Genomic DNA, 25,831 nt, shown 5'->3' on the forward strand with positions numbered 1-25,831 from the left:
CTGTTGGAACAGAAACTAGGATGGTACAATCCCTATATCGACTTTTATTAGCTACCCTTTTGGCAGAAGTTTGACCTTGAACAAACTTCATAACTTTGTGCCAACTAGTCAGAAAATGGTAAGTTAATTTGTAGACGACATATGTATGTTAGGCTTAAATACATAATACACAGGTTCATGATTTTGCATGATCCTCATAAGGAATTTTATTTGCACCTAATATAATATATGTGGTTGTCTCGCTTGCTGCTATTAGACATGGAATTTGCATGTACTTTCAATTATGATGATGATTTTGTTCGAATGTAAGCGTTGGTGCTCGGTATGCCATGCAAATCAAGCTCACCCATATGTACAACAAAATTTGCATGTTTATGGGTCCTTCCAATCAAGAGACTAGCTGATTTATGGCAACTTTTCATTGCCACTTACCTAACAATATAATTGTATGTCCCAGTGTGGCTGAAGATCAGACATGCCAACTCTGCAGCCCACTTCTCGCTTTCAGTGCTTCATTAATTACTAAAGATTGCCCCTTTGTCGAAACCTGAAGACCATCCATCGGAATGTGAATCACCATAAGAGTGAATTACATTTTCCCACCCAAGGTATCATCCAAAAACACTTTCGATTATGATTATGAGTTATTCTCTCCAAGTTTGTTGTTGACCATGTCATAGTTACAATGCATTGTATAATACGATATAATATGTATTATAAAATATATATTTAAAATTAATATAATATGGTATTTATTTCATACAGTACAATACGAATCATGTGTAATACATATGAAACCATAAATAACAAAAAAAAAAGTTTAATTATTGGATTTAATCTGTGACCCGATCAGTCCATTGATCAACCAACCGGATAACATGGTACAATAATATGGCCCAATTTGAAGGTTCCCAGAAGGTCCATGTAAAGAATTTTTAATTGGGCTAGTCTAGTAAAATGCCCATTAGCCCATGACATTGTGAGGCTGTCGGTTGAGACTTGAAAAAAGTCCTAACTGTTATAAATATAATGAAATAAATGGTAAAGTGATCGACTTGCCAAATAAAGATTATGGTTCTATTAAGCTAAAGCCACAGTAGAAGGAAGAAAGAAGCAAGTAGATGCAGGAAGAAAGCAAAGAATTATATATATTTCATAAGGAGAGAGGAGGGGGTATTTATAGAAAATTTGCCGCCGCTCCAGCCAATAAAAATGGTTTCTTTCAAGCTAAGTTTCTAAAGCATTTAATGCCTTCCCATCTCTTTTGGCCAAAGTAAAAAAGGTGGAAAAATCCACCATGCAAAACACTAGCAATATTAAACCATAAAAACAGGGACAAATTAGTAATTCTGGAAAGTTCTCTCCTTCATTCTTTTAAGTCCTGCTACATGATATTCGATAAAATTATATCTTCACTCGAGTTCTAAACAGTTGGTGCAGTGAGGTTTTGATGGGAACGGAGAGGAAGGGGAAGGTGAGCTTGTTTGATGTGGTAGACGAGACATCGGTCTCAGGCAAGTTAGCCAAATCAAACGGTTCTGGAGCGACGATGAACGACAACAATAGTTCTATTAATTTATGGAACGGGAAGCCTTACTCACAGAGGTATTATGAGATACTGGATAAGCGTGCAACTTTGCCTGTCTGGCATCAGAAGGAGGAATTTTTACATGTCTTGAAAGCCAATCAAGTTCTGATATTGGTCGGTGAGACTGGTACTGGGAAAACTACTCAGGTTAGTTTGTGGGTGTTAGAACTAATTAGGATTTGTTAAGAATATTCTTTTAGATTATTCAGATTACCAAGTAACCAAACAGAACAATCCAGAATACGAAATCAACAAGAACAGGAACAAAGAACACAAGAAATACTTGGTTCGGGTTTCGATTTGAAACCCTACATCCAAGGCAGAGACAAGTCTCTAGTCGAATCCACTATAGAACACAAGCGATTACAGCTTACAGAATACCCTCCGATGAACCTCTCACGATATCAATACACCGCAAGATAATGCCTCCTAACAAGCCTTCTACCAGACTCAAGACAAATACACAATCAGAGAAAACAAGGAGATTTCTCCTTCGGCTCAACTAAATCAGAGAACCAGAACAGCAAACCCTAATCGCAAACCAGAGCAGAGCAAACCAGGGAGCCGACTCACATCAATCAAATGAGCGCTCACCTTAATATAGTTAGGGTTACATTTCAGTATAAGACCATACTGCCCTCAATGTACAAAATGACATTAATAACCCTAATAAGTCCTATAATGACCAAACTCTCCTTAATACGTTTTTAAGCCATATTCCACATAACTCCACCTTGGCTTAAATTTGGAGATGAAATGCATTCCACTAGAAAACCTTCTCTGCAGTTTTATTTCTATCATAGCTTTTGACAGATATTTAGAGAGTTCAAGGCTTCCTTGAACTTGCTCACAGGAACTGCTTTAGTCAAAATATCTGCTGGATTCACACTAGTCATGATTTTCTCAATCAATATTTGCTTGCTGGACAGCACATCTCTGATGAAATGAAGTCTCACATCAATATGCTTAGTCCTCTCATGATATGCACTGTTTTTAGAAAGATGAATGGCACTCTGTGAATCACTGTAAATCACAGGAATATCTGAACTCAAACCCAGTTCAGATGTGATTCCCTTCAGCCACATAGCCTCCTTCACAGCTTCTGTCAAGGCAATATACTCTGCTTCAGTGGTGGATAAAGCCACAATAGACTGCAAATTGCATTTCCAGCTCACAATATTTCCACCATAGGTGAAAATATAGCCAGTTAAAGATCTTCTTTTATCCAAATCAGCTGCAAAATCTGAATCACAAAATCCTTTTACAAGTAAACTGTTAGTAGGATCAGATGTGAACAATAACCCAAGGTCTGCAGTACCTTTGAGATATTTCATTAACCATTTTACAGCATACCAATGATCTTTGCAAGGATTGCTCATGAATCTACTTACTAAGCTAATAGCATAGGCAATATCAGGTCTTGAACCAATCATTGCATACATCAAGCTACCTACTGCATTTGAATAGGGTATTTTATTCATGAATTCAGATTCAATAGTAGATAGGCTGACAGTAGATTTTAATCTAAAATGAGCACCCATAGGAATACTAACAGGCTTAGATTCAGACATATTATATATGCTTAAAATCCTTTTAATGTATCCTATTTGTGATAAAAATAAAGATCTTTTTGTTCTATCTCTTTCAATATCCATACCTAATATTCTTTTTGCTGACCCTAAGTCTTTCATAACAAATTCACTTTTCAGCATTTGTTTCAAGGTTATCAAAGCAGACATATCTTTGGAAGCTAGAAGCATATCATCAACATATAAAAGCAAGTAAACATAGCATCCAGCATCAGACTTTAAATAATACACACAATGGTCATAATTGCATCTTAAAAAACCAATAGACAGAACAAACTCATCAAACCTCTTGTACCATTGTCTAGGAGACTGCTTTAGCCCATACAGAGATTTGTGAAGCAGGCAGACTTTGTTTTCAGCTCCAGGTTTTACAAAGCCTTCAGGTTGCTCCATCAGAATTTGTTCTTCCAAATTTCCATGCAGGAATGCTGTTGTAACATCCATCTGTTCCAGTTCCATATCAAATAACACAACAGCAGATAATATGAGTCTTATAGAGGTATGCTTCACAACAGGGGAAAATACTTCATGGTAGTCTATCCCTTCTCTTTGTGAGAAGCCTTTTGCCACTACCCTTGCTTTAAATCTTGGCTGTTCTACTCCTGGAATACCTGGCTTCCTTTTAAAGACCCACTTACATCCAATTACCTTTTTCTTCAGAGGTCTATCAACCAGAGTCCAGGTGTTATTCCTTTTCAGAGATTCTATCTCACTTTCCATTGCTCTTAACCAATCTGAGCTATATTTACTTTCACAGGCTTGGGTGTAATTCAAGGTTTCACTCATCTCAATCAAGTCTCCAATTTGAAAAGCATAAGAGATGAGATCAGCATGAGCATATCTAGAGGGTGGTCTTATTTCTCTTCTTGGCCTATCTCTAGCTAATTTATAGTTAGAGAGATTTTGTTCTCCTGGGCTATGAGGACACTGAACTTGACTTTGAGGTGAGAGTTGCTGATTCAAGTCTGAGATTTCGTACTTTGAAGTACGAATTGAATCCAAACCCAAATCAGGTCCCTCACCAGACTCTATAGACTGAGATGCAGACTCTATAGCACTATGATGTCTAGACACAGGTGTCTCCACCTCAAACTGAACCTGCCCAGTTTTCCTTTCTGAAGAGAAAAGATCTTTGTAGAATTTTAATTCATTAAAAGTAACATTTCTACTCACAACACACTTATGTTCTTCTAACAGCCATAGTTTATAGCCCTTAGTGCCTGTGGGATAGCCTAGAAAGACAGCTTTTAAAGCTCTTGGGTTCAGCTTACCTTGACTAACATGCACATAGGCAAGACATCCAAAAGGTTTCAAGTGATGTAAGGAAGGTGGTCTTTTTGACCACATTTCAATTGGAGTCTTAAACCCAACTGCTGATGATGGTGACCTATTTATTAGATAGCAGGCAGTTGCCACAGCTTCAGCCCAAAATTTCTTGTCTAATCCAGAATCAGCTAGAATGCACCTAACCTTATTTAGGATAGTCCTATTCATTCTCTCAGCCAGACCATTTTGCTGTGGTGTTTCACTACATGTTCTGTGCCTAAGAATTCCATGTTTCTTACAAAAATCATAAAAAAGTTTGTTGCAATATTCAAGGCCATTGTCAGTTCTAAGCACTTTAATTTTCTTGTTAGTTTGATTTTCAACTAGATTTTTCCAGTCTTTAAAGCACTCAAAAGCCTCATCCTTTTGTTTTAGGAAATAAACCCATACTCTCCTAGAGTAATCATCAATGAGTGTCATAAAGTAGTGTGCATGAGATAATGAATCAGGAACATGAGGAGAACCCCACAAATCAGAATGCACATACTCAAGTATATCATTTGATCTACATGTGGCAGTAGAAAACTTTAACTTATGAGATTTACCAAGCACACAGTTTTCACAGAACTTCAAATCAGAAAGCTTATTTTGATCAATAAGTTTTTGTTTACACAATTCATTTAAGCCTGCCATACTAATATGCCCAAGTCTTTTATGCCACAAGATTGTTTCATCAAAATTATCATGAGCAGAATGCATATTATCAGACACCACACTACCATCTAATATATATAACCCATTTGATAATTTTCCTTTCATTACAACTAAGGAACCTTTCATGATTTTTAAAACTCCTTTTTCAGATTTATATGAAAAACCATTCAAATCAAGTGAACCAAGAGAAATCAGATTTCTTCTTAACTTAGGCACTAGCCTGACATTTTCAAGAGTTTTTATAGAACCATCAAACATTTGGAATTTGACATTACCAATAGCAGTCACATCACAGGAGTCATCATTCCCCATCAAAACTTTCCCACCATTTATGTATTTTAAATCAGTAAGCCATTCTTTCTTAGGAGTCATATGAAAAGTACAACCTGAGTCCATTACCCACTCTTCATCTAACCCTATTTCAGAAAGAACTAACACTTCTGCACTTTCATACCCCTCAAGAAAATTTGCTAGTTCTAGATTTTCAGTTTTATTAGAAAGGACCTTCTTTTTCTCTGGACAATTTCTTTTGAAGTGACCCTCCTTATGACATAACCAGCAAGTTTTCTTAAATCTAGATTTTGACCTAGATGTCTTCTTGTTAATAGCATTATTCCTCTTTTCTTGTCTGCCCCTAATCTGAAGACCCTCCCCAATGGATTTCCTCTCAAATTTTATTTCTAAGTCTTTAGACCTTAGGGCTCCTAGGACTTCATCCAATGACAAGGAATCCCTCCCATATTTAATAGCAGCCTTAACATCCCTAAAAGATTCAGGTAAAGCATTCAAAATTATTATTGCCTGATTTTCATCTGATATTTTTTCATCAATACTGTTCAGATCAATAACAATTCTGTGAAACTCATCAAGATTATCATCTAAAGACTTAGAGGGGTCCATTTTAAAACCAAACAACTGTTCTTTCAAATATATTTTGTTTATCAATGATTTAGTCATATATAGGGATTCAAGTTTTAACCATATTTTTGCAGCAGTATCAGCATCATCAATTTTCCGCAACACATTATCAGACAGATGCAAAATTAATAGACTATAGGCTGTTTCCATTACCTCAGCTATTTCAACATCAGTCATACCTTCCGGGAACTCAGATGGTTTTCCCAATGCCTTCGCACATTTCTGATGCACCAGTACCGCATACATCTTCTTTTTCCACATGTTGAAATCGCCTTTGCCATCAAATTTATCGACATCGATTCTGGTTGAACCCATTCTTCCTGTCTAACAATTTACTTTACAATCTTTAGGCAAGATTAGTAATATCAGAAAGATTATATTAAAGCAAAAATTCAAAGATATCACCAGAAATCGATCACCAGAACATTCACAACATAAAACCCTAACTGGCTCTGATACCACTTGTTAGAACTAATTAGGATTTGTTAAGAATATTCTTTTAGATTATTCAGATTACCAAGTAACCAAACAGAACAATCCAGAATACGAAATCAACAAGAACAGGAACAAAGAACACAAGAAATACTTGGTTCGGGTTTCGATTTGAAACCCTACATCCAAGGCAGAGACAAGTCTCTAGTCGAATCCACTATAGAACACAAGCGATTACAGCTTACAGAATACCCTCCGATGAACCTCTCACGATATCAATACACCGCAAGATAATGCCTCCTAACAAGCCTTCTACCAGACTCAAGACAAATACACAATCAGAGAAAACAAGGAGATTTCTCCTTCGGCTCAACTAAATCAGAGAACCAGAACAGCAAACCCTAATCGCAAACCAGAGCAGAGCAAACCAGGGAGCCGACTCACATCAATCAAATGAGCGCTCACCTTAATATAGTTAGGGTTACATTTCAGTATAAGACCATACTGCCCTCAATGTACAAAATGACATTAATAACCCTAATAAGTCCTATAATGACCAAACTCTCCTTAATACGTTTTTAAGCCATATTCCACAGTGGGTTTTTTTTTCCACAAAATGACACGGAAAAATTCGGACAACTAATATTTTAGCTAATGCTATCTTTTACTTTCACTTAATGTTTCGGATTATGATTTGGTACTTCTAAGTTATTTAATTTATTTGATGTACCGTTCATGTGAGTCTACGTTTTTGTATAATCTTCTGTGAAGTATGTAGTCGATTAAGATGATAGTAACTTCTATATTTGATGAAAAACCGTCTACTGAAGCTGCATATGGGATAAACATCTTTGTTTTTATTACACACATACACTTGACTAGTTATTTCATGCATTGGCTAATGTTTTAGGTTCCATTTTTATACATGAGCTTTAAGAAGCCAAAGGGGGAAAAAAAAAAAGAGTTTGGTATACTTTTACAAAATTTCCAAAGTGCTGTGTTGGAAGCTACCCATGTGGATTTGAACATATCTGAAATAATATCAAATGTAGTTGAATTTGGGTGGCTAATTTAGAATTGTTTATGCACTACAGATTCCTCAGTTTGTATTGGAAGCTGTTGATATGGAAACCCCTGATAAGCGTAGGAAGATGATGGTTGCATGCACCCAACCTCGTAGAGTGGCTGCAATGTCTGTTTCTCGGCGTGTTGCAGAAGAAATGGATGTAGCTATTGGAGAGGAGATTGGTTATAGCATCCGTTTTGAAGATTGCAGTAGTGCAAGAACAGTTTTGAAGTAAGTTTTCTGTACCCACACAAATCCTAACGTATCTGAGGTGCTGTTTACCTTTTTGTTTTTTAGGGGTGCTTTTACTGGTGTGACAAATTTGTTAATGTTTGTGCTTTTTTGCACGGCAGGTATCTAACAGATGGTATGCTTTTGAGAGAGGCAATGACTGATCCACTTTTAGAACGATACAAAGTAATTATCCTTGATGAGGCTCATGAAAGGACGTTGGCCACCGATGTGCTGTTTGGTCTTTTGAAAGAAGTATTGAAAAATAGACCTGATCTGAAACTAGTTGTCATGAGTGCAACTCTAGAGGCTGAAAAGTTCCAGGGTTATTTTAATGGTGCACCACTCATGAAGGTTCCTGGTAGGCTTCATCCAGTGGAAATTTTCTATACTCAGGAACCTGAGAGGGATTATCTGGAGGCAGCTATTCGAACTGTTGTTCAGATACACATGTGTGAACCTCCAGGGGACATACTTGTTTTTCTAACTGGAGAGGAAGAAATTGAAGATGCATGCCGCAAAATATCTAAGGAGATTGCTAATTTGGGTGACCAAGTGGGCCCTGTTAAGGCAGTGCCTCTGTATTCTACTCTTCCTCCGGCTATGCAGCAGAAAATATTTGAGCCTGCTCCACCTCCACTCAAAGAAGGGGGCCCTCCTGGAAGGAAGATTGTAGTCTCTACCAACATCGCAGAAACTTCTTTGACCATAGACGGAATAGTATATGTTATTGATCCTGGGTTCGCTAAACAAAAGGTTTATAATCCACGAGTGCGTGTGGAGTCCTTATTGGTATCTCCAATATCAAAAGCAAGTGCACATCAGCGAACTGGGCGTGCTGGAAGAACTCAGCCGGGTAAATGTTTTCGTCTATACACTGAAAAAAGTTTCAGTAATGATCTTCAGCCACAGACCTATCCAGAAATATTGCGATCAAACCTTGCAAATACAGTGCTTACCTTGAAGAAACTAGGCATAGATGACCTGGTGCATTTTGATTTTATGGACCCCCCTGCTCCTGAGACACTGATGCGGGCATTAGAAGTGTTAAATTACTTGGCAGCACTTGATGATGATGGAAACTTAACAGAGCTGGGGGAAAAGATGAGTGAATTTCCATTAGATCCACAGATGTCAAAGATGCTTGTTGAGAGTCCCAAATACAACTGCTCGAATGAAATTCTATCAATTTCTGCCATGCTTTCAGGTATTGTTGCTTTCCATTCTATTTATTTTGCATCTGTCTTGAGTCTGGTCTTAAAGAAGCTAGGAGGTGCTGCCGGGATGCTTCATTCTTGGAAGCATCCCTATCTGTCCAGCATGTGTGCAGGCACTTGCTCTGCACAGTGTTAGATATTTAACTGCTTTCATATATATTTAGATATACATGATTGCAGTTAAATATGTCAGAGAGTCTAGTTAGGTTGTTATCAGCAACTTGTCTTGTCTGGGATCCATGCCTCCGGTTGGCATGCACCATAGGATTCTAAGTAAGTGCTGATGCGGATAGTTGCAGTTTCTCAGTATTCTCTCATGAAGCAAATGGTGTCGTCTTGCCTCTATGCATCTGCTGACCTACCGTGGGCCTCTTCTGTGATAACCAAATATTCTTTCTTTAGTACCCAATTGCTTTGTCCGGCCTAGGGAGGCTCAGAAAGCTGCTGATGAAGCAAAAGCTAGGTTTGGGCACATTGATGGGGATCATCTGACGCTCTTAAACGTATATCATGCTTTCAAGCAAAACAGTGAGTATTTTTTTATTTGTTCTGTTTTTCTTAATGAGTTTATTATATGTATATTAGATCCTAATTTTGCTTTGCTATTTGTGAATGGGTTGCAGATGAGGATCCGTCTTGGTGCTATGAAAATTTTATCAATCACAGGGCACTGAAGGCTGCTGATAATGTTAGACAACAGCTGGTTCGCATCATGGCAAGGTTCAACCTCAAGCTATGCAGCACTGATTTTAACAGTCGGGACTACTATGTCAACATCAGAAAGGCTATGCTATCTGGATATTTTATGCAAGTAGCTCACTTGGAACGCAGAGGACACTATTTGACAGTTAAAGATAACCAAGTGTGTGTTTTTCTTTTTTCGCATTAATTATTTAATAAATTTTGCACATTTAGAGTTTGTTCCTTTTGTTTGTTCTCTTTATTAATCTTTGTTTTCAAACTGATCACATGTTTAATTTTTCCTTAAAAGGTAATAATGTACTAAAAAGTTGTATTCCATATTTCCCTTTTCAGTTGGTACATTTACATCCATCAAATTGCTTGGATCACAAGCCGGAGTGGGTCATCTATAATGAACATGTTCTTACCAGTCGGAGTTTTATCCGTACAGTTACAGATGTTAGAGGTGAATGGTGAGTCTTGTGTTGTTATTGGCCCTTCGCTTGTCTTGATCATCCAACTTTGCCAAATCTTATACCTCATTTGAAATTCTTTAACTAATTTTATAAATATATCGAGTTCGGTGATATTTTATGATGATGCCATTTAATAACCAAAAATTTTTTTGACAGGCTAATTGATGTAGCACCACACTACTATGATCTTACAAACTTTCCCCAGTGTGAAGCCAAACGTGTTCTTGAGAGGCTTTACAGGAAGCGGGAGAAGGAGAGGGAGAACCGAAAATGATAGTATGAATAGTAATGTTTTGAGAACCGTATGACAATATTAATTATATGACTGGGAGAAGAACTTGTTTTATTCCGTGTACCATTTCTTATAGTTGGGAGATCCTACTGGCCTTTTCATTTGTAGGATCTGTCCTTCAGTTTGTTTTCTGGGATATAATTGGAGTTTAATTGTTTTTCATTATTTGGTTATGACTCTGCTCATTTGTGGTTCAATGATCTATTTACCTTTAGTGGAAATAGCTTGATGCTGATTAGATGATGAAATCTAGACATACAGCTGTAAAATATGTTTATATAAAGAATAAATTGGACATGCTTAAGTTTAATTGTTTTGATTTGAAGAGAGAAGGGCAAGTCTTTCACATTTCATGAAAAGGAGATTCGACCCAACTACATGCCTCTTGCTTGCGGAAACGTTTCTCGTTCAGTATTTTTCTCAACGTAACAACAGTACTCCGTGCGCCCTTTTCACCATGAATCTTGGTCAGCGTCGAAAACAGGGCAGGGTGGTCTTTTTTCAGTCGGGAAATTGCCTCTGCAGCCAACTCTCCGAGCTTTGTATTTGAATGATGGCCACAGCCTCCAAGCAATGCACCCCAAATCACCACGTCACCCTCAAATGGCATTTCTTTTATCAACTTCTCTGCTTTGTCCAGTTGACCGGCTCTGCCACAGAGGTCAACCATACAAGCATAATGCTTTACCTCAGCATTGATTCCATACTTTGTCTCCGTAGAATCAAAGTGTTTTTCACCTTCTTCAACCAACCCTCCATGTCCACATGCAGATAGCACATTAACAAATGTAACTTCATCTGGCTTAACACCCATTTTTATCATTCTCTCAAACTCCTCCAATGCTCTTTTTCCAAGCCCATGCCTACAATAACCTCCTATCATTGAATTCCATGATGCCAAATTCTTTCTCTGCACCGACTCAAAAACAGAGAATGCTGCGTCTATGTCCCCACATTTTGCGTACATATTAACTAGTGATGTTGACAAAACCACATCCTTTGGGATGCCAAACTTCATAATGCTTGAATGAACTTGCTGTCCCACAAGAAGACAACAACATCCTGCACAAGCATCCAACACACTTGAATACGTAAATTTATTAGGCATTGTATCCGATCTCATCATCAAGACAAACATCTTCAATGCGTCAACAAATCTTTCACTTTGCACATACCTATTAATCTTCACAGTCCATGAAATGACATTCTTTTCAGTAATCTTATTGAATATAGACCGGGCTTTATTAATTCTCTTATTCCTAATGTACCCATTAACCAAAGTAGTCCAAGAAACAACATCCTTATCTGGCATAGTGTCGAAAGTTTTCTGAGCCTCGTGCATTCGCCCTAACTCCATGTATCCCGAAACCAACGCATTCCATGAAGAAACATCTTTATTGAAAATTTCATTAAAAACTTTGCCTAATCCCACGCCGTCACCCGCATCTGCATAAGCTTTCATCAATGCCGACCCAACAAACACGCTGGCATTAAGCGCCAAACAAATAGTACGCGCATGAATTTGAGACACCAAAAGCTTTAGCTCCGTGTTCAAGGCCGCGCTAAAAATCATAGATAATGTATACTCGTTGGGCTTCAAGCCAACCCTTTCCATTTCTAAGAAAAGTTGACAAACTTTTTCCGGGTTTTTAGCCTGGTTTAAGCCTGGCAAAATGGTATTATATGAAACAATGTCTTTTAGCGGCATTTTATCGAATAGCTTTTGGGCTTTAATAATTTGGCTGTTTTGTCGGCATTTAGTGATGGTTTTGTTCCATGAAACAACGCTTTGCAATGCGGTGGTCTGACCAATTAGTCCATTAGTATTGACTTGGTAATTGGATTTGAGATTGGCGGTTGATGTGTTGTAGTAGAAAAATGATGGATGGCGTGGATTGAACCAAAGCATATAACCATTCTTTTCCTCTTTTAAACTAAAAGCTCTTATTTAAGAAATATGGAAACCAACCTGCACAGCACTATCTCGACTGGACTCGGACATCAACGTCTTCCAGCAGCCAGTTTCCCATAGAGCTCATCGATTTCCACCTGCAAAATGTTATAGCTAATCTGTCAACTCTATATTCATTCTTTAAGAATATGAAAAGTTGAGCCAATATTCAACCTGAAAATTTTGGCGCAATTTGTTTCTTCTTTTCTTCAATGTGGCAGTCACCAAATCCCTTTCCATGTCAAAGGGGCGATGATCCAGAATGACTCCTTTTATGTATTCAAAGCCCCTCAGCTGGAAATTTACCAAAAAAATGAGAAAAGAGCAACGACATAAAACCTCTTAGCCAGACTGAAGAATGGCCGATATGTTTAGAAAGACCCAAAACATTACCTTCTTTTTATCGGCTACACAGTGTAGCTCTGAGAGGACATAATCGTGTAGCTGATCAAGGGAACAAAGTTGCGAGAATGAACCCGTATGCCCCTTTGAGTATGCCCATTTTTTGGTGCTTTCTTCATGTGGCACAACTACTGCTACTAACATGGACTTGAAGCTGTCCCCGTGGACCCAAATCTTACAGAAAAATGTGAAGAAAAACATGATTGAACTACCAAGAGAAAAGTAATAGCCAGGATACAGTATTTTAAACTAATAGGAAGCACTGATTACATTTTCAACAATAGGAGCTATGCTGTAAACATTCTCCAGATATTCAAGGGCCACATACTCTCCTTGGGATAGGTTTATAAGATTCTTTTTCCTGTCAATAATCTTAACAACTCCATTAGGATGTATCTGACCTATGTCCCCTGAGAATACCAGACAAAAAAATTGCGATAGAATAAAACCAACTGTGAGGAATTCTGTTTAACGAGAAATGTAAGTGATCAACCTGTATGAAACCACCCATCTTTAATAGCTTCTCTAGTTAGTTCAGCATTTTTGTAATAACCGGTAAAAAGAGTCTTGCCTCTCACGCATATCTCACCAGTAGGAGGATCAGCTAGAGGATGGTAGCCCATATCTGGGACTCCCTCCAGGCGTAGCTCATTGTATACGGCCACTGTACCGGCAGCACCAACCATGCACATCTCATCTGGGTATCCAAGAGTAACTGGCCCACAAGTTTCCGTCAATCCTGGAGAAGCCACAATGCATATTAGGTGTGAAAGAAAATTTTAAATGGGATCAACCCTCACACTATAAAGAACTTTATGTCCTAGATGGCTCGTGGTTAAATTCTTGCCGCTACAGGTAGAGATCTTTACCATAGCCTTGGACTAGAAAGGCACAGCAAGTAACCCGTAAGAATTCTTCCACTTCAGTGCTCAAAGGTGCCCCGCCGCATACTACCAATCGAAGGCGACCACCTAACCTTGCTTTAACCTGGTAAAATAAATCATTTAGACAAATGCAATTTTCAAGTAATCAGGCAAGTCACTCTGATTGTTGAATCTGCAACTAACCACTCCGATTGTTGTATGTATAGATCACTAATCTTCAGTAGATTTCTGCTTATGTTTACCTTTTGTATAATTGCCTCTAATTCTAACAGAAATTTTGTTTGTACGAAGAATTAATTTGTAGTGTTATAATGTGGGTGAACTGATCATATGATTTGCTTATTCAGGGCGCTTGATGGGTCTTCCTGCATTTTGTTTGTATTCCCTTCTTCCTGTAAAATTCTTTTGCATTTGATTACAGGATTTTTGTGAGCATCACATTTAGTATCTTTAATGAAGTAAATTTCCTCACCACGCTATCGTGAGGGCATGATACAGAGCTAAACATTACAGAAGTTAATGGAAGTCTGTCTGGGGTTCTAGTTATAGCTTAATCAAACCGATAAAGTGGTCCAAAACAAAATCAGGAAAGTAGAATCAGGTTTTGGGCTATGGTCCATGGACCCTCTTGGCGCAATTTGATATTGGAAACTAGTCCAGGCGGTCAACATGCGGCAAAAGTTCAAAGCCACATGGCAACAATGATTTAGGATTCAACTCATAAAATCTAAATTGTCTGAGAACTTCCTTTCTGAAGCTCAGCAAATGTTTAGATTCCTGGGATCCACTGCGGACTTTCACCAGGTTAACGGACGGCTCCTTTTTCGACAAAGAAAAATAAATAGCAAATGTTAATGAACAGACTATTTGCTTACAAATTATGTTGACAGTTTTCCTGGTTTGCAGGTTCATAGACTAGAATTCTGGGCATCATAGCGTCAGGTAAATGCTAGGAAGTACGAAAACTTACATCGGGTGCGTTTCCATGTTTCGAATACGTTTTTGTTTTCAAAACTTTCTAAAATTTGTATGAAATGTTTCGGGGGTGTTTCAAAAGCACGCTTAATTTAAAAGAAAAATCATAAAATTGATTAAACACACATATTTTATATTTTTAAACTTGAAGCAACTGTAAATCTCATGCTAAATTCATCTACTCTCCATTCTCAAATATGTTACTTATCTTCCCTCCGGTATATTATATAGGTTGATGTATATTATTATTATTTTTTTAAATATTTATACATGTTTATACAAAAACAATTTATAATATGTTTTATGATTTTATTTTTATAGTCTTTTTTATTATTTATTTTTATACTATATAAGATTATGTATTTTTACTATAAAAAATTAGTATTTATAAAAAGAACTCTTATATTTTTTATATTTATAAGTTTTCTCACATTTTTATTATTTTTTTAAAAATAAATTTTCACATTTCTATTTTTGTGTTTTTACGATTTTGTATTTTCATTTCCGTGCTAGATAAGGAAAATGTATAATCTATCATATGTTTTCTCATGGATCACTTGCTTTATCACTGCCAACGCTTTCATTACAAACACCACTACGAGCAGCACTCAGTCTATCACAGTCTTTTCAGTCGCCTGAAATAATGCTTGAAATGGTAAGTTTCACAATCCCATCCAGCAATACAGACTACATCTCCTGTTGGTACATTTATTGTCAACGGGATCAAATTAAACTCCCTGTTAGTGAACATCATTTAAGGGAATATAAAATGAGATTTCCCATCACAAACTCTCCTGTTCACGCATTTGATTTGATGTTAATTATCGTTCAGGCATGCATGCATGCATGCATGACCATTTAGAACTTTGAGCATTAATTTTGCTTCATATCAACAACAATAATATATGTAGTTGTAATCGTAGTCTCCTTTGGAAAGGTCCATAATTATCGTCATACCATTATAGTAACATCCCCAACAGCCCATCTCCAAGATTATGAATGGACAGTATACCCACCTTGTTGCAACAGAGCGGCTGATCTCTACCCTTCTTGGAAGCAATTTTCTTTATAATAGATAAAGGCAGCGAGCATTTGGTGCCCAATCACCATAATACCTTATCTCCTTGCCCAATTCTTGTTGCTGTTTCTGTTGGACCATACACAACACAAACATATGACCGCACCTCGGTTAGGAGATTATAATACTTTATATATATATACATATATATATTTTTTAAATTCAATAAATAGATATATATTTATTTGTATTATTATATAATTAAATGTTATTTTATTTTTAATATAAAATTATTTAGTCATATTATGACATATATCAAATATGTATCTATTTATGTATTTAACGTAAATATGTATAGTTTTATTGTATTTAAAAGTATGGTCAGCTAAATTAATTATTTGAGTTAAGGGTATATACGGTTCAATTTGGTACAGTTTGAGAGTTTTTTCAAACCAAACAAATAAAAACAGTTTTGAAAATCTTCAAACCAAACCAAACCAAACCAAACTAAACTATACAAAAAATATACGATGTCGTTATGTTTAGAGCATTGTTTGAACTTATTAAAATAATTCATTTTTAAATATATATTAATTGACAAAATTAATTGAATCATAATTTTCAAGAACATAATATAACATGTAAAATAAATATGAAATATATATACAATATATATGTTAAAAAAATGACAAAATAAAAATGAAGCAAACAAGTTATACACTTAATTGCTTGTTCAAAAATTTTATTAAATATAGTTATATATATATATATATATATATATATATATATATATATATATATATATATATATATATATATATATATATATATATATTTTTTTTTTTTTAAAAAAATACAGTTTATGATTTTAGTTCAGTTTGAAAATCACTTAAACTGAAAACTGTTTTTCAAAAATTTATCAACACAAATCACATCATTTTATAAATCAAATCAAATCAAACAAAATCATAATTTTTAAATAATTTAATCTTATTTTATGATTTAAACCGAATTATGTAAATCTCTAATTTGAGTTTCTCCTTTTTTAGAGTTTTCTGAGTATGTTTTCGTGTATATATACTTAAAATTAAGGTTTTTAGAACCAGATCGAAGTAAAAACCGTTTTGAGTACTGTTTTCGGTTGAATAGGTTAGACCACTTAGACCAACCGGTTTGATTGGAATTCTAGTTTTATGTAATAGCTTAAAAAAATTATGTCTAATTACATATATTTTAAATACTAAATTTTATGTTATACATACCTTTCACAATTAACAAAATATATGAATTATTGAATAATTGTAGCAATTGAAGTCGCAATAAAAGGTGGCAAATATAGCCGTGGATGCTACTATCTTGGGAGCCTTCAACAATTGAAGTCTTCTATGCAAGATTTAAACTTGAATCAACAGCGTGAAAGGTTATAACATGAATCAATGGTGATTTAAACTTGTGAAATTGGCAAAAGCAGTCTCTTGCAGCAACTGAAGTCCTACATGCACGAGAAGGAAGAAGAAAAAAAAATAAAACTTTTATTTTATATAAAACCTTGAACTGAGAATCGCCTAAACCGGATTGGACTGCGGTTTAGGTACCAAAAGACAGTTTGACCGTGGTCCAAACCGATTTCAAACTTAAAACGATTCTGCCTTCTACAATAATCGTCTATAATGCGGGTTCACGGTTTGATTGGTTTGACCGACTGGTCTAGTTTGATTTTTTAATCTTTGCTTCAAATAAAAATATGTAATTAAGGGAGCAGAAGAAAAATAAAGAAATTATTATATATTTTTCATGCAATAATATTATTTACATAATTTTATGTATAAATAACAATTTACCACTAAATAATTATATTTAATTTTATTTTTAATTTTTAATTTTTAATTATTTAATTGTATATAAATTTATACCTATAACACTAATCATTCTCCTTGTCCGACTTGAATCGTTGTTTTGCATAATAGGAACTCTCGCAACCGTGCAAGAGTACAGGAGCTTTATTTTTGCAAGGAAATGGTCAAATACCATTCCTAGGACTCTTTCTTAACGAAAGCGTCAAAACATTAATACTGGAGTCCAAGTCAAGAGTTATCGTCTCCTTTCTCTTGAACCCAGAAGCATCCTTCCTCCTCTCGGTGCAGCTTTCATCATTTATGGACCTCCCTTGTTAGCTCAACCGACACTAGCAGTCTTTTTGTTCCGTTGATTAATCAAATTACAACTCCATTAGGAATCAACCAAGGTATAATATGAATGCTTGTTCATTGGCGGTTTTAGTCTCTCTAAACTGTTGTGCAACAACTTTATTTAACACGATACGTTGAATGGGAATTCCTTAGGAAGCTCGTCTTCAGTGTCAACCCTTAGATCTTTCATCTAACGGCTAATGCACATGTTTTTAATCTATCAATACAGATACATATAATTTTCTTTGAGGGGCTGCTTCATGTATTAATTCCATTCCCATCAAGCATTAATAATTTTAGTGGGACTACGATGGCTACGTTGGAAATTCAATTCCAAATCTCCATCATTCACTCAAATTACTTGTGATTCGGGCAATTTTTCAGAAATCTGAAAAACTGATGACCGGGAATATTCTGCTAGTTACAGAGACGAATATCTTGACAAATTGGCCATTAATTTATTAGAAAGCATGCCGAGCCCACCACCCCCTGGTTCCCGCTATCAGTCTCTTCTAATTAACGAGCAAGTTGACATCGTAAATTATATTCAAGTGGACATTATGATTATCAATTTCACATCAAAAGTTTCATTTCACGTGTATTTTGTATTTACCCCATTTGTAATTTGAGCTAAGGTGGCAGTGCACAGTAGTGGCCAGCGCCGGACTATGCCAGCCGTTGCGCAAGATTAGGTTTCAGCCATAATGGCAACAGAACATGGATGCTTTTAGAAATATAAATTTTTTCTCATTTAAATCTCATAAATACAATTAATTAAATAATTTATCTCCTTAACTTGCTTATTTTGTAGGCCAAAGGACTATTTTCCACTTAAGTTTTAGCTAAATTTTAAAAATACATTTGTAACAGTTTAAAAACCTAAATATCTATCTATGGACTAACTTTTTATAGATAAAAATAAAATCGTTATTTTACTGCAAAACACTAAAACCTTAAAAATTAGTGTCATTTTTTCTTAAGTTTTAAAAACTAACACTTTATTTCATTTTCAAAGTTTGAAAAATTAACATTTTATTCCTAGAATTTGTTTCCCTTCTTTGACTACCACTATTTCGGTCGACGATTGACACATTTTACCCATCTATATCCGACCACTAAGGATGGCCACCCACCCTACGATAGACGATATTCATCATTCGGATCTAGAAGATAAGACAAAGGACAACTTGTGTCATCTAGATGACACTTCTCACATCTTTCTTTGTTGCGTTTTTCTGATTTAGATAACTTTTCGTTGTTTAAATTCAGATGACGAAGGGTTGTCCTTTGTTAGAGAAGATTAATAATGAGATTTTCTAAGCCATCGGATATGAAACCTAGAAATGGGAGAAAAAGTAAATTTTTTGAAGCTTAATTTTAAGGAAAATTATTAGTTTTCTAAACTAAGAAGACAAAATGATATAAATTTTTAAAGTTTAATGATAAAATGATAATTTCACTCTTGTCTTTAACTGAAAATTTTAACAGAAATTAGTTCATAAGTAAATGCTTGAGTTTTTAAACTTTTACAAGTGTATTTTTGATATTAGACTAAAACTTAGATGAAAAATAACCTTTGGCCTATTATTTATTTTTATTAATAATTTTTATTATCTTCTCTTTCTTGTAGTTATACATGAAATAAAAAAACTCTAATCGATGTCCTCTAGAGCCAAATTTTTTTTTTTTTTTTTTTTTGGTCTTGGTAAGTTCTTGAGCCATATTGCCGATATGGACAACTGATCCAATTAATTGTAGGAGCGTTGCTCTTTCATTGGCACTAATGATAAACCACATGTAAAGCTTCAACTTCTATCTCCTAGTTGACGTTATTTGGCAAAGTCAAACTTTAGCACTCATTTCACAATGAAAAAGTTGAAATTTAGAAAACGTGTAGAAATTATATGCACGATGTTCATATCAAGCTGCCACAGAACGAGGGATATGGGATTAAGAAACCGGGCATGCCTGTAATGACAATGAAGTATAAGGGCATTCTTGGATCAATAGTGAACAAAAAAGGCAAAGGTTCTAATTGTTCGTGTATCATTCTTTCTACCGGAATCGTACTGGAAATTGCAAGGCTAAAATGTCCTTTAAGTTTTCTTTTTTCGAAACCCTCTTCTTGTTTTTCTATAGAATTCTCTTCAAACAATTTAGGAACTCAAAGGGTCTCCACAGAACCGTGAGCAATAACTACAGCAAATTTCGAAGGTACAATTCCCTTGCTCACAGATCAGACCTGTCGAATCAAACTTTGATCTTCAATGTCGAAGGAGCTTTATTGAAATCCTCTTCATTGTTCCCTTATTTTATGCTCGTGGCCTGTGAAGCTGGAGGTCTTTTCCGGGCTTCTATTCTACTCGCTTCATATCCATTTATTTGTTTAGTTGGTGAAGAGATGGGCTTGAAGATAATGGTGATGATCTGTTTCTTTGGGATTAAACAAGACAGCTTCAGAGTTGGAAAGGCCGTTCTGCCAAAGTTCTTCTTGGATAATGTTGGGTTGGAAATCTTTGAGGTGGTGAAAAGAGGAGGCAAAAAGGTGGGCTTTAGTAATATACCTACAGTAATGATTGACAGTTTCTTGAGAGATTATTTGGAGATTGATGTCGTAGTTGGACGAGAGCTAAAGGTCCTGTGTGGGTACTTTGTTGGACTTATGGAAGAAAGAAAGAAAGACAAGCTTGTTTTAAAGGAAATATTAGGGCAGGAGAACAACAGTGATGTTATCGGCATTACTTGCTTCGACAAATCCCTTGATGAACAGAAGTTGTCCGTTCAGTGTAAGGTGAGTACCTTTTTATCTATCTTTTTGGAAATTTATCCACTTGTTTCCGTACATGAAGTCAACAAGTCAACAAGGTCCTTATCTTATATAGACTGAAAACTTTACTTTTACAAAACGACAACGAAGAATTGTTTTTTGTGCCAACTACTTTTAAGAATCTACTTTCTGATGCTTTTGTAGCTGGCAACAGCTACCAAGAGATAAATAACCAAAACCGCTTGTTTTCCATGATGGTAGACTGGCTTTTAGACCAACCTCTTTGGCTACGGTCGCCATGTTTATGTGGGTTCCATTTGGTATTGTTCTTGCTATCTTCAGGGCTCTTGTTACCTTAACTCGTCCGTTTAATATTTCCATCCCCACATTAGGCTTTTCAGGGTTGTCCCTTTCTGTATACCAGCCGAATACTTCCCACTCATTGCCCAACACCAACTCAAGGCATCTCCTTTATGTTTGCAATCATAGAACATTACTAGACCCTTTATTTCTATCTTTTACATTGAAGAAAAATTTTACAGCAGTCACATACAGTCTGAGCAGAATGTCAGAGATCTTAGCACCGATCAAAACTGTCCGACTAACAAGAAACCGGGATCAAGATGCAAAAATTATGGACAGGCTATTAACACAAGGGGACCTAGTGGTTTGCCCAGAAGGAACCACATGCAGAGAACCATATCTCTTAAGATTTAGCCAATTGTTTGCAGAGATGAGTGATAACATAGTTCCTGTGGCTTGCAACAGTCATTTTTATACATGAGCTTTAAGAAGCCAAAAGGGGGAAAAAGAAAAAAAGAGTTTGGTATACTTTTACAAAATTTCCAAAGTGCTGTGTTGGAAGCTATCCATGTGGATTTGAACATGTCTGAAATAATATCAAATGTAGTTGAATTTGGGTGGCTAATTTAGAATTGTTTATGCACTACAGATTCCTCAGTTTGTATTGGAAGCTGTTGATATGGAAACCCCTGATAAGTGTAGGAAGATGATGGTTGCATGCACCCAACCTCGTAGAGTGGCTGCAATGTCTGTTTCTCGGCGTGTTGCAGAAGAAATGGATGTAGCTATTGGAGAGGAGGTTGGTTATAGCATCCGTTTTGAAGATTGCAGTAGTGCAAGAACAGTTTTGAAGTAAGTTTTCTGTACCCACACAAATCCTAACGTATCTGAGGTGCTGTTTACCTTTTTGTTTTTTAGAGGTGCTGTTTACCTTTTTGTTTTTTAGGGGTGCTTTTACTGGTGTGACAAATTTGTTAATGTTTGTGCTTTTTTGCACGGCAGGTATCTAACAGATGGTATGCTTTTGAGAGAGGCAATGACTGATCCACTTTTAGAACGATACAAAGTAATTATCCTTGATGAGGCTCATGAAAGGACGTTGGCCACCGATGTGCTGTTTGGTCTTTTGAAAGAAGTATTGAAAAATAGACCTGATCTGAAACTAGTTGTCATGAGTGCAACTCTAGAGGCTGAAAAGTTCCAGGGTTATTTTAATGGTGCACCACTCATGAAGGTTCCTGGTAGGCGTCATCCAGTGGAAATTTTCTATACTCAGGAACCTGAGAGGGATTATCTGGAGGCAGCTATTCGAACTGTTGTTCAGATACACATGTGTGAACCTCCAGGGGACATACTTGTTTTTCTAACTGGAGAGGAAGAAATTGAAGATGCATGCCGCAAAATATCCAAGGAGATTGCTAATTTGGGTGACCAAGTGGGCCCTGTTAAGGCAGTGCCTCTGTATTCTACTCTTCCTCCTGCCATGCAGCAGAAAATATTTGAGCCTGCTCCACCTCCACTCAAAGAAGGGGGCCCTCCTGGAAGGAAGATTGTAGTCTCTACCAACATCGCAGAAACTTCTTTGACCATAGACGGAATAGTATATGTTATTGATCCTGGGTTTGCTCAACAAAAGGTGTATAATCCACAAGTGCATGTGGAGTCCTTATTGGTATCTCCAATATCAAAAGCAAGTGCACATCAGCGATCTGGGTGTGCTGGAAGAACTCAGCCGGGTAAATGTTTTCGTCTATACACTGAAAAAAGTTTCAATAATGATTTTCAGCCACAGACCTATCCAGAAATATTGCGATCAAACCTTGCAAATACAGTGCTTACCTTGAAGAAACTAGGCATAGATGACCTGGTGCATTTTGATTTTATGGACCCCCTTGCTCCTGAGACACTGATGCGGGCATTAGAAGTGTTAAATTACTTGGGAGCACTTGATGATGATGGAAAGTTAACAGAGCTGGGGGAAAAGATGAGTGAATTTCCGTTAGATCCACAGATGTCAAAGATGCTTGTTGAGAGTCCCAAATACAATTGCTCGAATGAAATTCTATCAATTTCTGCCATGCTTTCAGGTATTGTTGCTTTCCATTCTATTTATTTTGCATCTGTCTTGAGTCTGGTCTTAAAGAAGCTAGGAGGTGCTGCTGGAAGCATCCCTATCTGTCCAGCATGTGTGCAGGCACTTGCTCTGCACAGTGTTAGATATTTAACTGCTTTCATATATATTTAGATATACATGATTGCAGTTAAATATGTCAGAGAGTCTAGTTAGGTTGTCATCAGCAACTTGTCTTGTCTGGGATCCATGCCCCCGGTTGGCATGCACCATAGGATTCTAAGTAAGTGCTGATGCGGATAGTTGCAGTTTGTCAGTATTCTCTCATGAAGCAAATGGTGTCGTCTTGCCTTTATGCATCTGCTGACCTACCATGGGCCTCTTCTGTGATAACCAAATATTCTTTCTTTAGTACCCAATTGCTTTGTACGGCCTAGGGAGGCTCAGAAAGCTGCTGATGAAGCAAAAGCTAGGTTTGGGCACATCGATGGGGATCATCTGACGCTCTTAAACGTATTTCATGCTTACAAGCAAAACAGTGAGTTTTTTTATTTGTTCTGTTTTTCTTAATGAGTTTATTATATGTATGTTAGATCCTGATTTTGCTTTGCTATTTGTGAATGGGTTGCAGATGAGGATCCATCTTGGTGCTATGAAAATTTTGTCAATCACAGGGCACTGAAGGCTGCTGATAATGTTAGACAACAGCTGGTTCGCATCATGGCAAAGTTCAACCTCAAGCTATGCAGCACTGATTTTAACAGTCGAGACTACTATGTCAACATCAGAAAGGCTATGCTATCTGGATATTTTATGCAAGTAGCTCACTTGGAACGCACAGGACACTATTTGACAGTTAAAGATAACCAAGTGTGTGTTTTTCTTTTTTCGCATTAATTATTTAATAAATTTTGCACATTTAGAGTTTGTTCCTTTTGTTTGTTCTCTTTATTAATCTTTGTTTTCAAACTGATCACATGTTTAATTTTTCCTTAAAAGGTAATAATGTACTAAAAAGTTGTATTCCATATTTCCCTTTTCAGGTGGTACATTTACATCCATCAAATTGCTTGGATCACAAGCTGGAGTGGGTCATCTATAATGAATATGTTCTTACTAGTCGGAATTTTGTCCATACAGTTACAGATGTTAGAGGTGAATGGTGAGTCTTGTGTTGGTATTGGCCCTTCACTTGTCTTGATCATCCAACTTTGCCAAATCTTATGCCTCATTTGAAATTCTTTAACTAATTTTATAAATATATCGAGTTCGGTGATATTTTGTGATGATGCCATTTAATAACCAAAAACTTTTTTGACAGGCTAATTGATGTAGCACCACACTACTATGATCTTACAAACTTTCCCCAGTGTGAAGCCAAACATGTTCTTGAGAGGCTTTACAGGAAGCGGGAGAAAGAGTGGGAGAACCGAAAATGATAGTATGAATAGTAATGTTTTGAGAACCGTATGACAATATTAATTATATGACTGGTAGAAGAACTTGTTCTATTCCGTGTACCTAGACCTGGCCACGGGCCGGTTTGGCCCGTGAACCGGACCGAAACCGCCCCGGATAAAACCGGAACCGGAACCGGCAGACCCGGAACCGGACTAAACCGGAACCGAAACCGTGGCTCTACGGTTCGGTTCCGGTTCACATAAATTGGAACCGTGGAACCGCCGGTTCACACCGATTTATGAACCGGTGGTTTACTGTGATGAACCGAAAAAAATTTGAAATTTTTTTGAAATTGTTTTGATTTTTTTTTTAATTTTATTTGAAAAGGCAACGGTTCCCTGCACAGGGAACCGTTGCCTTTTGAAGGAAAAATTGCAGGGGACCCGGTCCCCTGCAATTTTCACTGAAGTTGACCCTGCAATTTTTGGAATTTCAGTTCACCCCCCCTATTTCTAATTTTTTTCAAAAAAGTTTTTTTCTATATATACCCCTTTAAATTCTATTCTCTCAAATCTCAATCTCTCTACTCTCTCACTCAATCCTTCAAACTCTCATTCTCATTCTTTAAACTCTTAATATTCTCTAAATCTTTCAATTCAATCAAATTTTCTTAAATTTGATTAAATTCTTTTTTAATTTTTTATTAATTTCAATTTCAATTTTTTTTATACAATTCATAATTAATTATAGAATTTATTTATATAATTAATTTTATTTATTATTTATTTATTATCTTTTATAATTAATCATATAATTTATTTATATAATTAATTTTATTTATTATCAAAAAATGGCAAGTAGTGGAAATTCTTCCGATAATAGGAGATTTGGTCAATATTCGCATATATCAAATGTGAATGAAAATCAATTTATAGATGATTTTAATAATAATTTCAATTTCAATTATTGTAATTAATAATTTAAAAATTAAATCAAGATCATGTATTAGAATTGACGGTTCAATATCGGTTTCGAACCGAAACCGTCGGTTCCGAACCGGGGCCATGAACCGGAACCGGCGGTTTCGAACCGTGGACGAACCGTCCTATTACGGTTTCGGTTCAGGGTCCTTATATTTTCGAACCGTGAACCGGCGGTTTCGAACCGAAACCGGCGGTTCATGAACCGTGGCCAGGTCTACGTGTACCATTTCTTATAATTGGGAGATCTTACTGGCCTCTTCATTTGTAGGATCTGTCCTTCAGTTTGTTTTCTGGGATATAATTGGTGTTTAATTGTTTTTCATTATTTGGTTATGACTCTGCTCATGTGTGGTTCAAGATGATGAAAGCTATTTACCTTTAGGGGAAATAGCTTGATGCTGATTAGATGATGAAATC

General features: G+C 36.3%; 3 protein-coding genes, 1 long non-coding RNA gene and 1 pseudogene across 7 annotated transcripts; 2 read left to right on the forward strand and 3 right to left on the reverse strand.

The window, feature by feature from the left end:
• The first annotated feature begins 1,338 nt into the window (after window positions 1-1,338).
• On the forward strand, window positions 1,339-24,538 carry LOC123215434 (probable pre-mRNA-splicing factor ATP-dependent RNA helicase DEAH2). 4 transcript variants are annotated; one of them, XM_044635521.1, is made up of 7 exons: window positions 1,339-1,735; window positions 21,609-21,811; window positions 21,962-23,046; window positions 23,443-23,568; window positions 23,662-23,900; window positions 24,074-24,192; window positions 24,352-24,538. In XM_044635521.1, the coding sequence occupies exons 1-7, from the start codon at window positions 1,451-1,453 to the stop codon at window positions 24,467-24,469; spliced, it is 2,175 nt and encodes a 724-aa protein (XP_044491456.1). In that variant the 5' UTR covers window positions 1,339-1,450; the 3' UTR covers window positions 24,470-24,538. The 4 variants fall into 4 exon arrangements, 2 of the variants coding, with proteins under 2 accessions (XP_044491456.1, XP_044491454.1); XM_044635519.1 differs by lacking the exons at window positions 21,609-21,811; window positions 21,962-23,046; window positions 23,443-23,568; ... (1 more) ...; window positions 24,074-24,192; window positions 24,352-24,538 and adding exons at window positions 7,602-7,804; window positions 7,927-9,011; window positions 9,424-9,549; ... (1 more) ...; window positions 10,057-10,175; window positions 10,335-10,643 and having other exon boundaries at window positions 1,357-1,735; XR_006502046.1 differs by lacking the exons at window positions 21,609-21,811; window positions 21,962-23,046; window positions 23,443-23,568; ... (1 more) ...; window positions 24,074-24,192; window positions 24,352-24,538 and adding exons at window positions 7,602-7,804; window positions 7,927-9,011; window positions 9,315-9,549; window positions 9,645-9,786 and having other exon boundaries at window positions 1,348-1,735.
• On the reverse strand, window positions 10,727-12,379 carry LOC123215439 (pentatricopeptide repeat-containing protein At4g02750-like). The gene has a single exon (XM_044635530.1). It carries the CDS (start codon window positions 12,377-12,379, stop codon window positions 10,814-10,816), a length of 1,566 nt encoding a protein of 521 aa, XP_044491465.1. The 3' UTR covers window positions 10,727-10,813.
• On the reverse strand, window positions 12,395-13,848 carry LOC123215444 (long chain acyl-CoA synthetase 1-like). The gene is made up of 6 exons (XM_044635533.1): window positions 13,693-13,848; window positions 13,317-13,562; window positions 13,094-13,233; window positions 12,815-12,997; window positions 12,596-12,715; window positions 12,395-12,519 (listed from the first exon to the last, which is right to left on the reverse strand). Exons 2-6 carry the CDS (start codon window positions 13,513-13,515, stop codon window positions 12,472-12,474), a joined length of 690 nt encoding a protein of 229 aa, XP_044491468.1. The 5' UTR covers window positions 13,516-13,562; window positions 13,693-13,848; the 3' UTR covers window positions 12,395-12,471.
• On the forward strand, window positions 19,943-21,440 carry LOC123217442 (annotated as a pseudogene).
• Window positions 24,492-25,790, reverse strand: LOC123215445. The gene is made up of 2 exons (XR_006502050.1): window positions 25,639-25,790; window positions 24,492-24,551 (listed from the first exon to the last, which is right to left on the reverse strand). It is a non-coding gene; the product is annotated as an uncharacterized LOC123215445 (long non-coding RNA).
• Window positions 25,791-25,831: the final 41 nt, after the last annotated feature.

Source organism: Mangifera indica, chromosome 5, assembly GCF_011075055.1.
Source record: "Mangifera indica cultivar Alphonso chromosome 5, CATAS_Mindica_2.1, whole genome shotgun sequence".
Classification (NCBI taxonomy): Eukaryota; Viridiplantae; Streptophyta; class Magnoliopsida; order Sapindales; family Anacardiaceae; genus Mangifera; species Mangifera indica.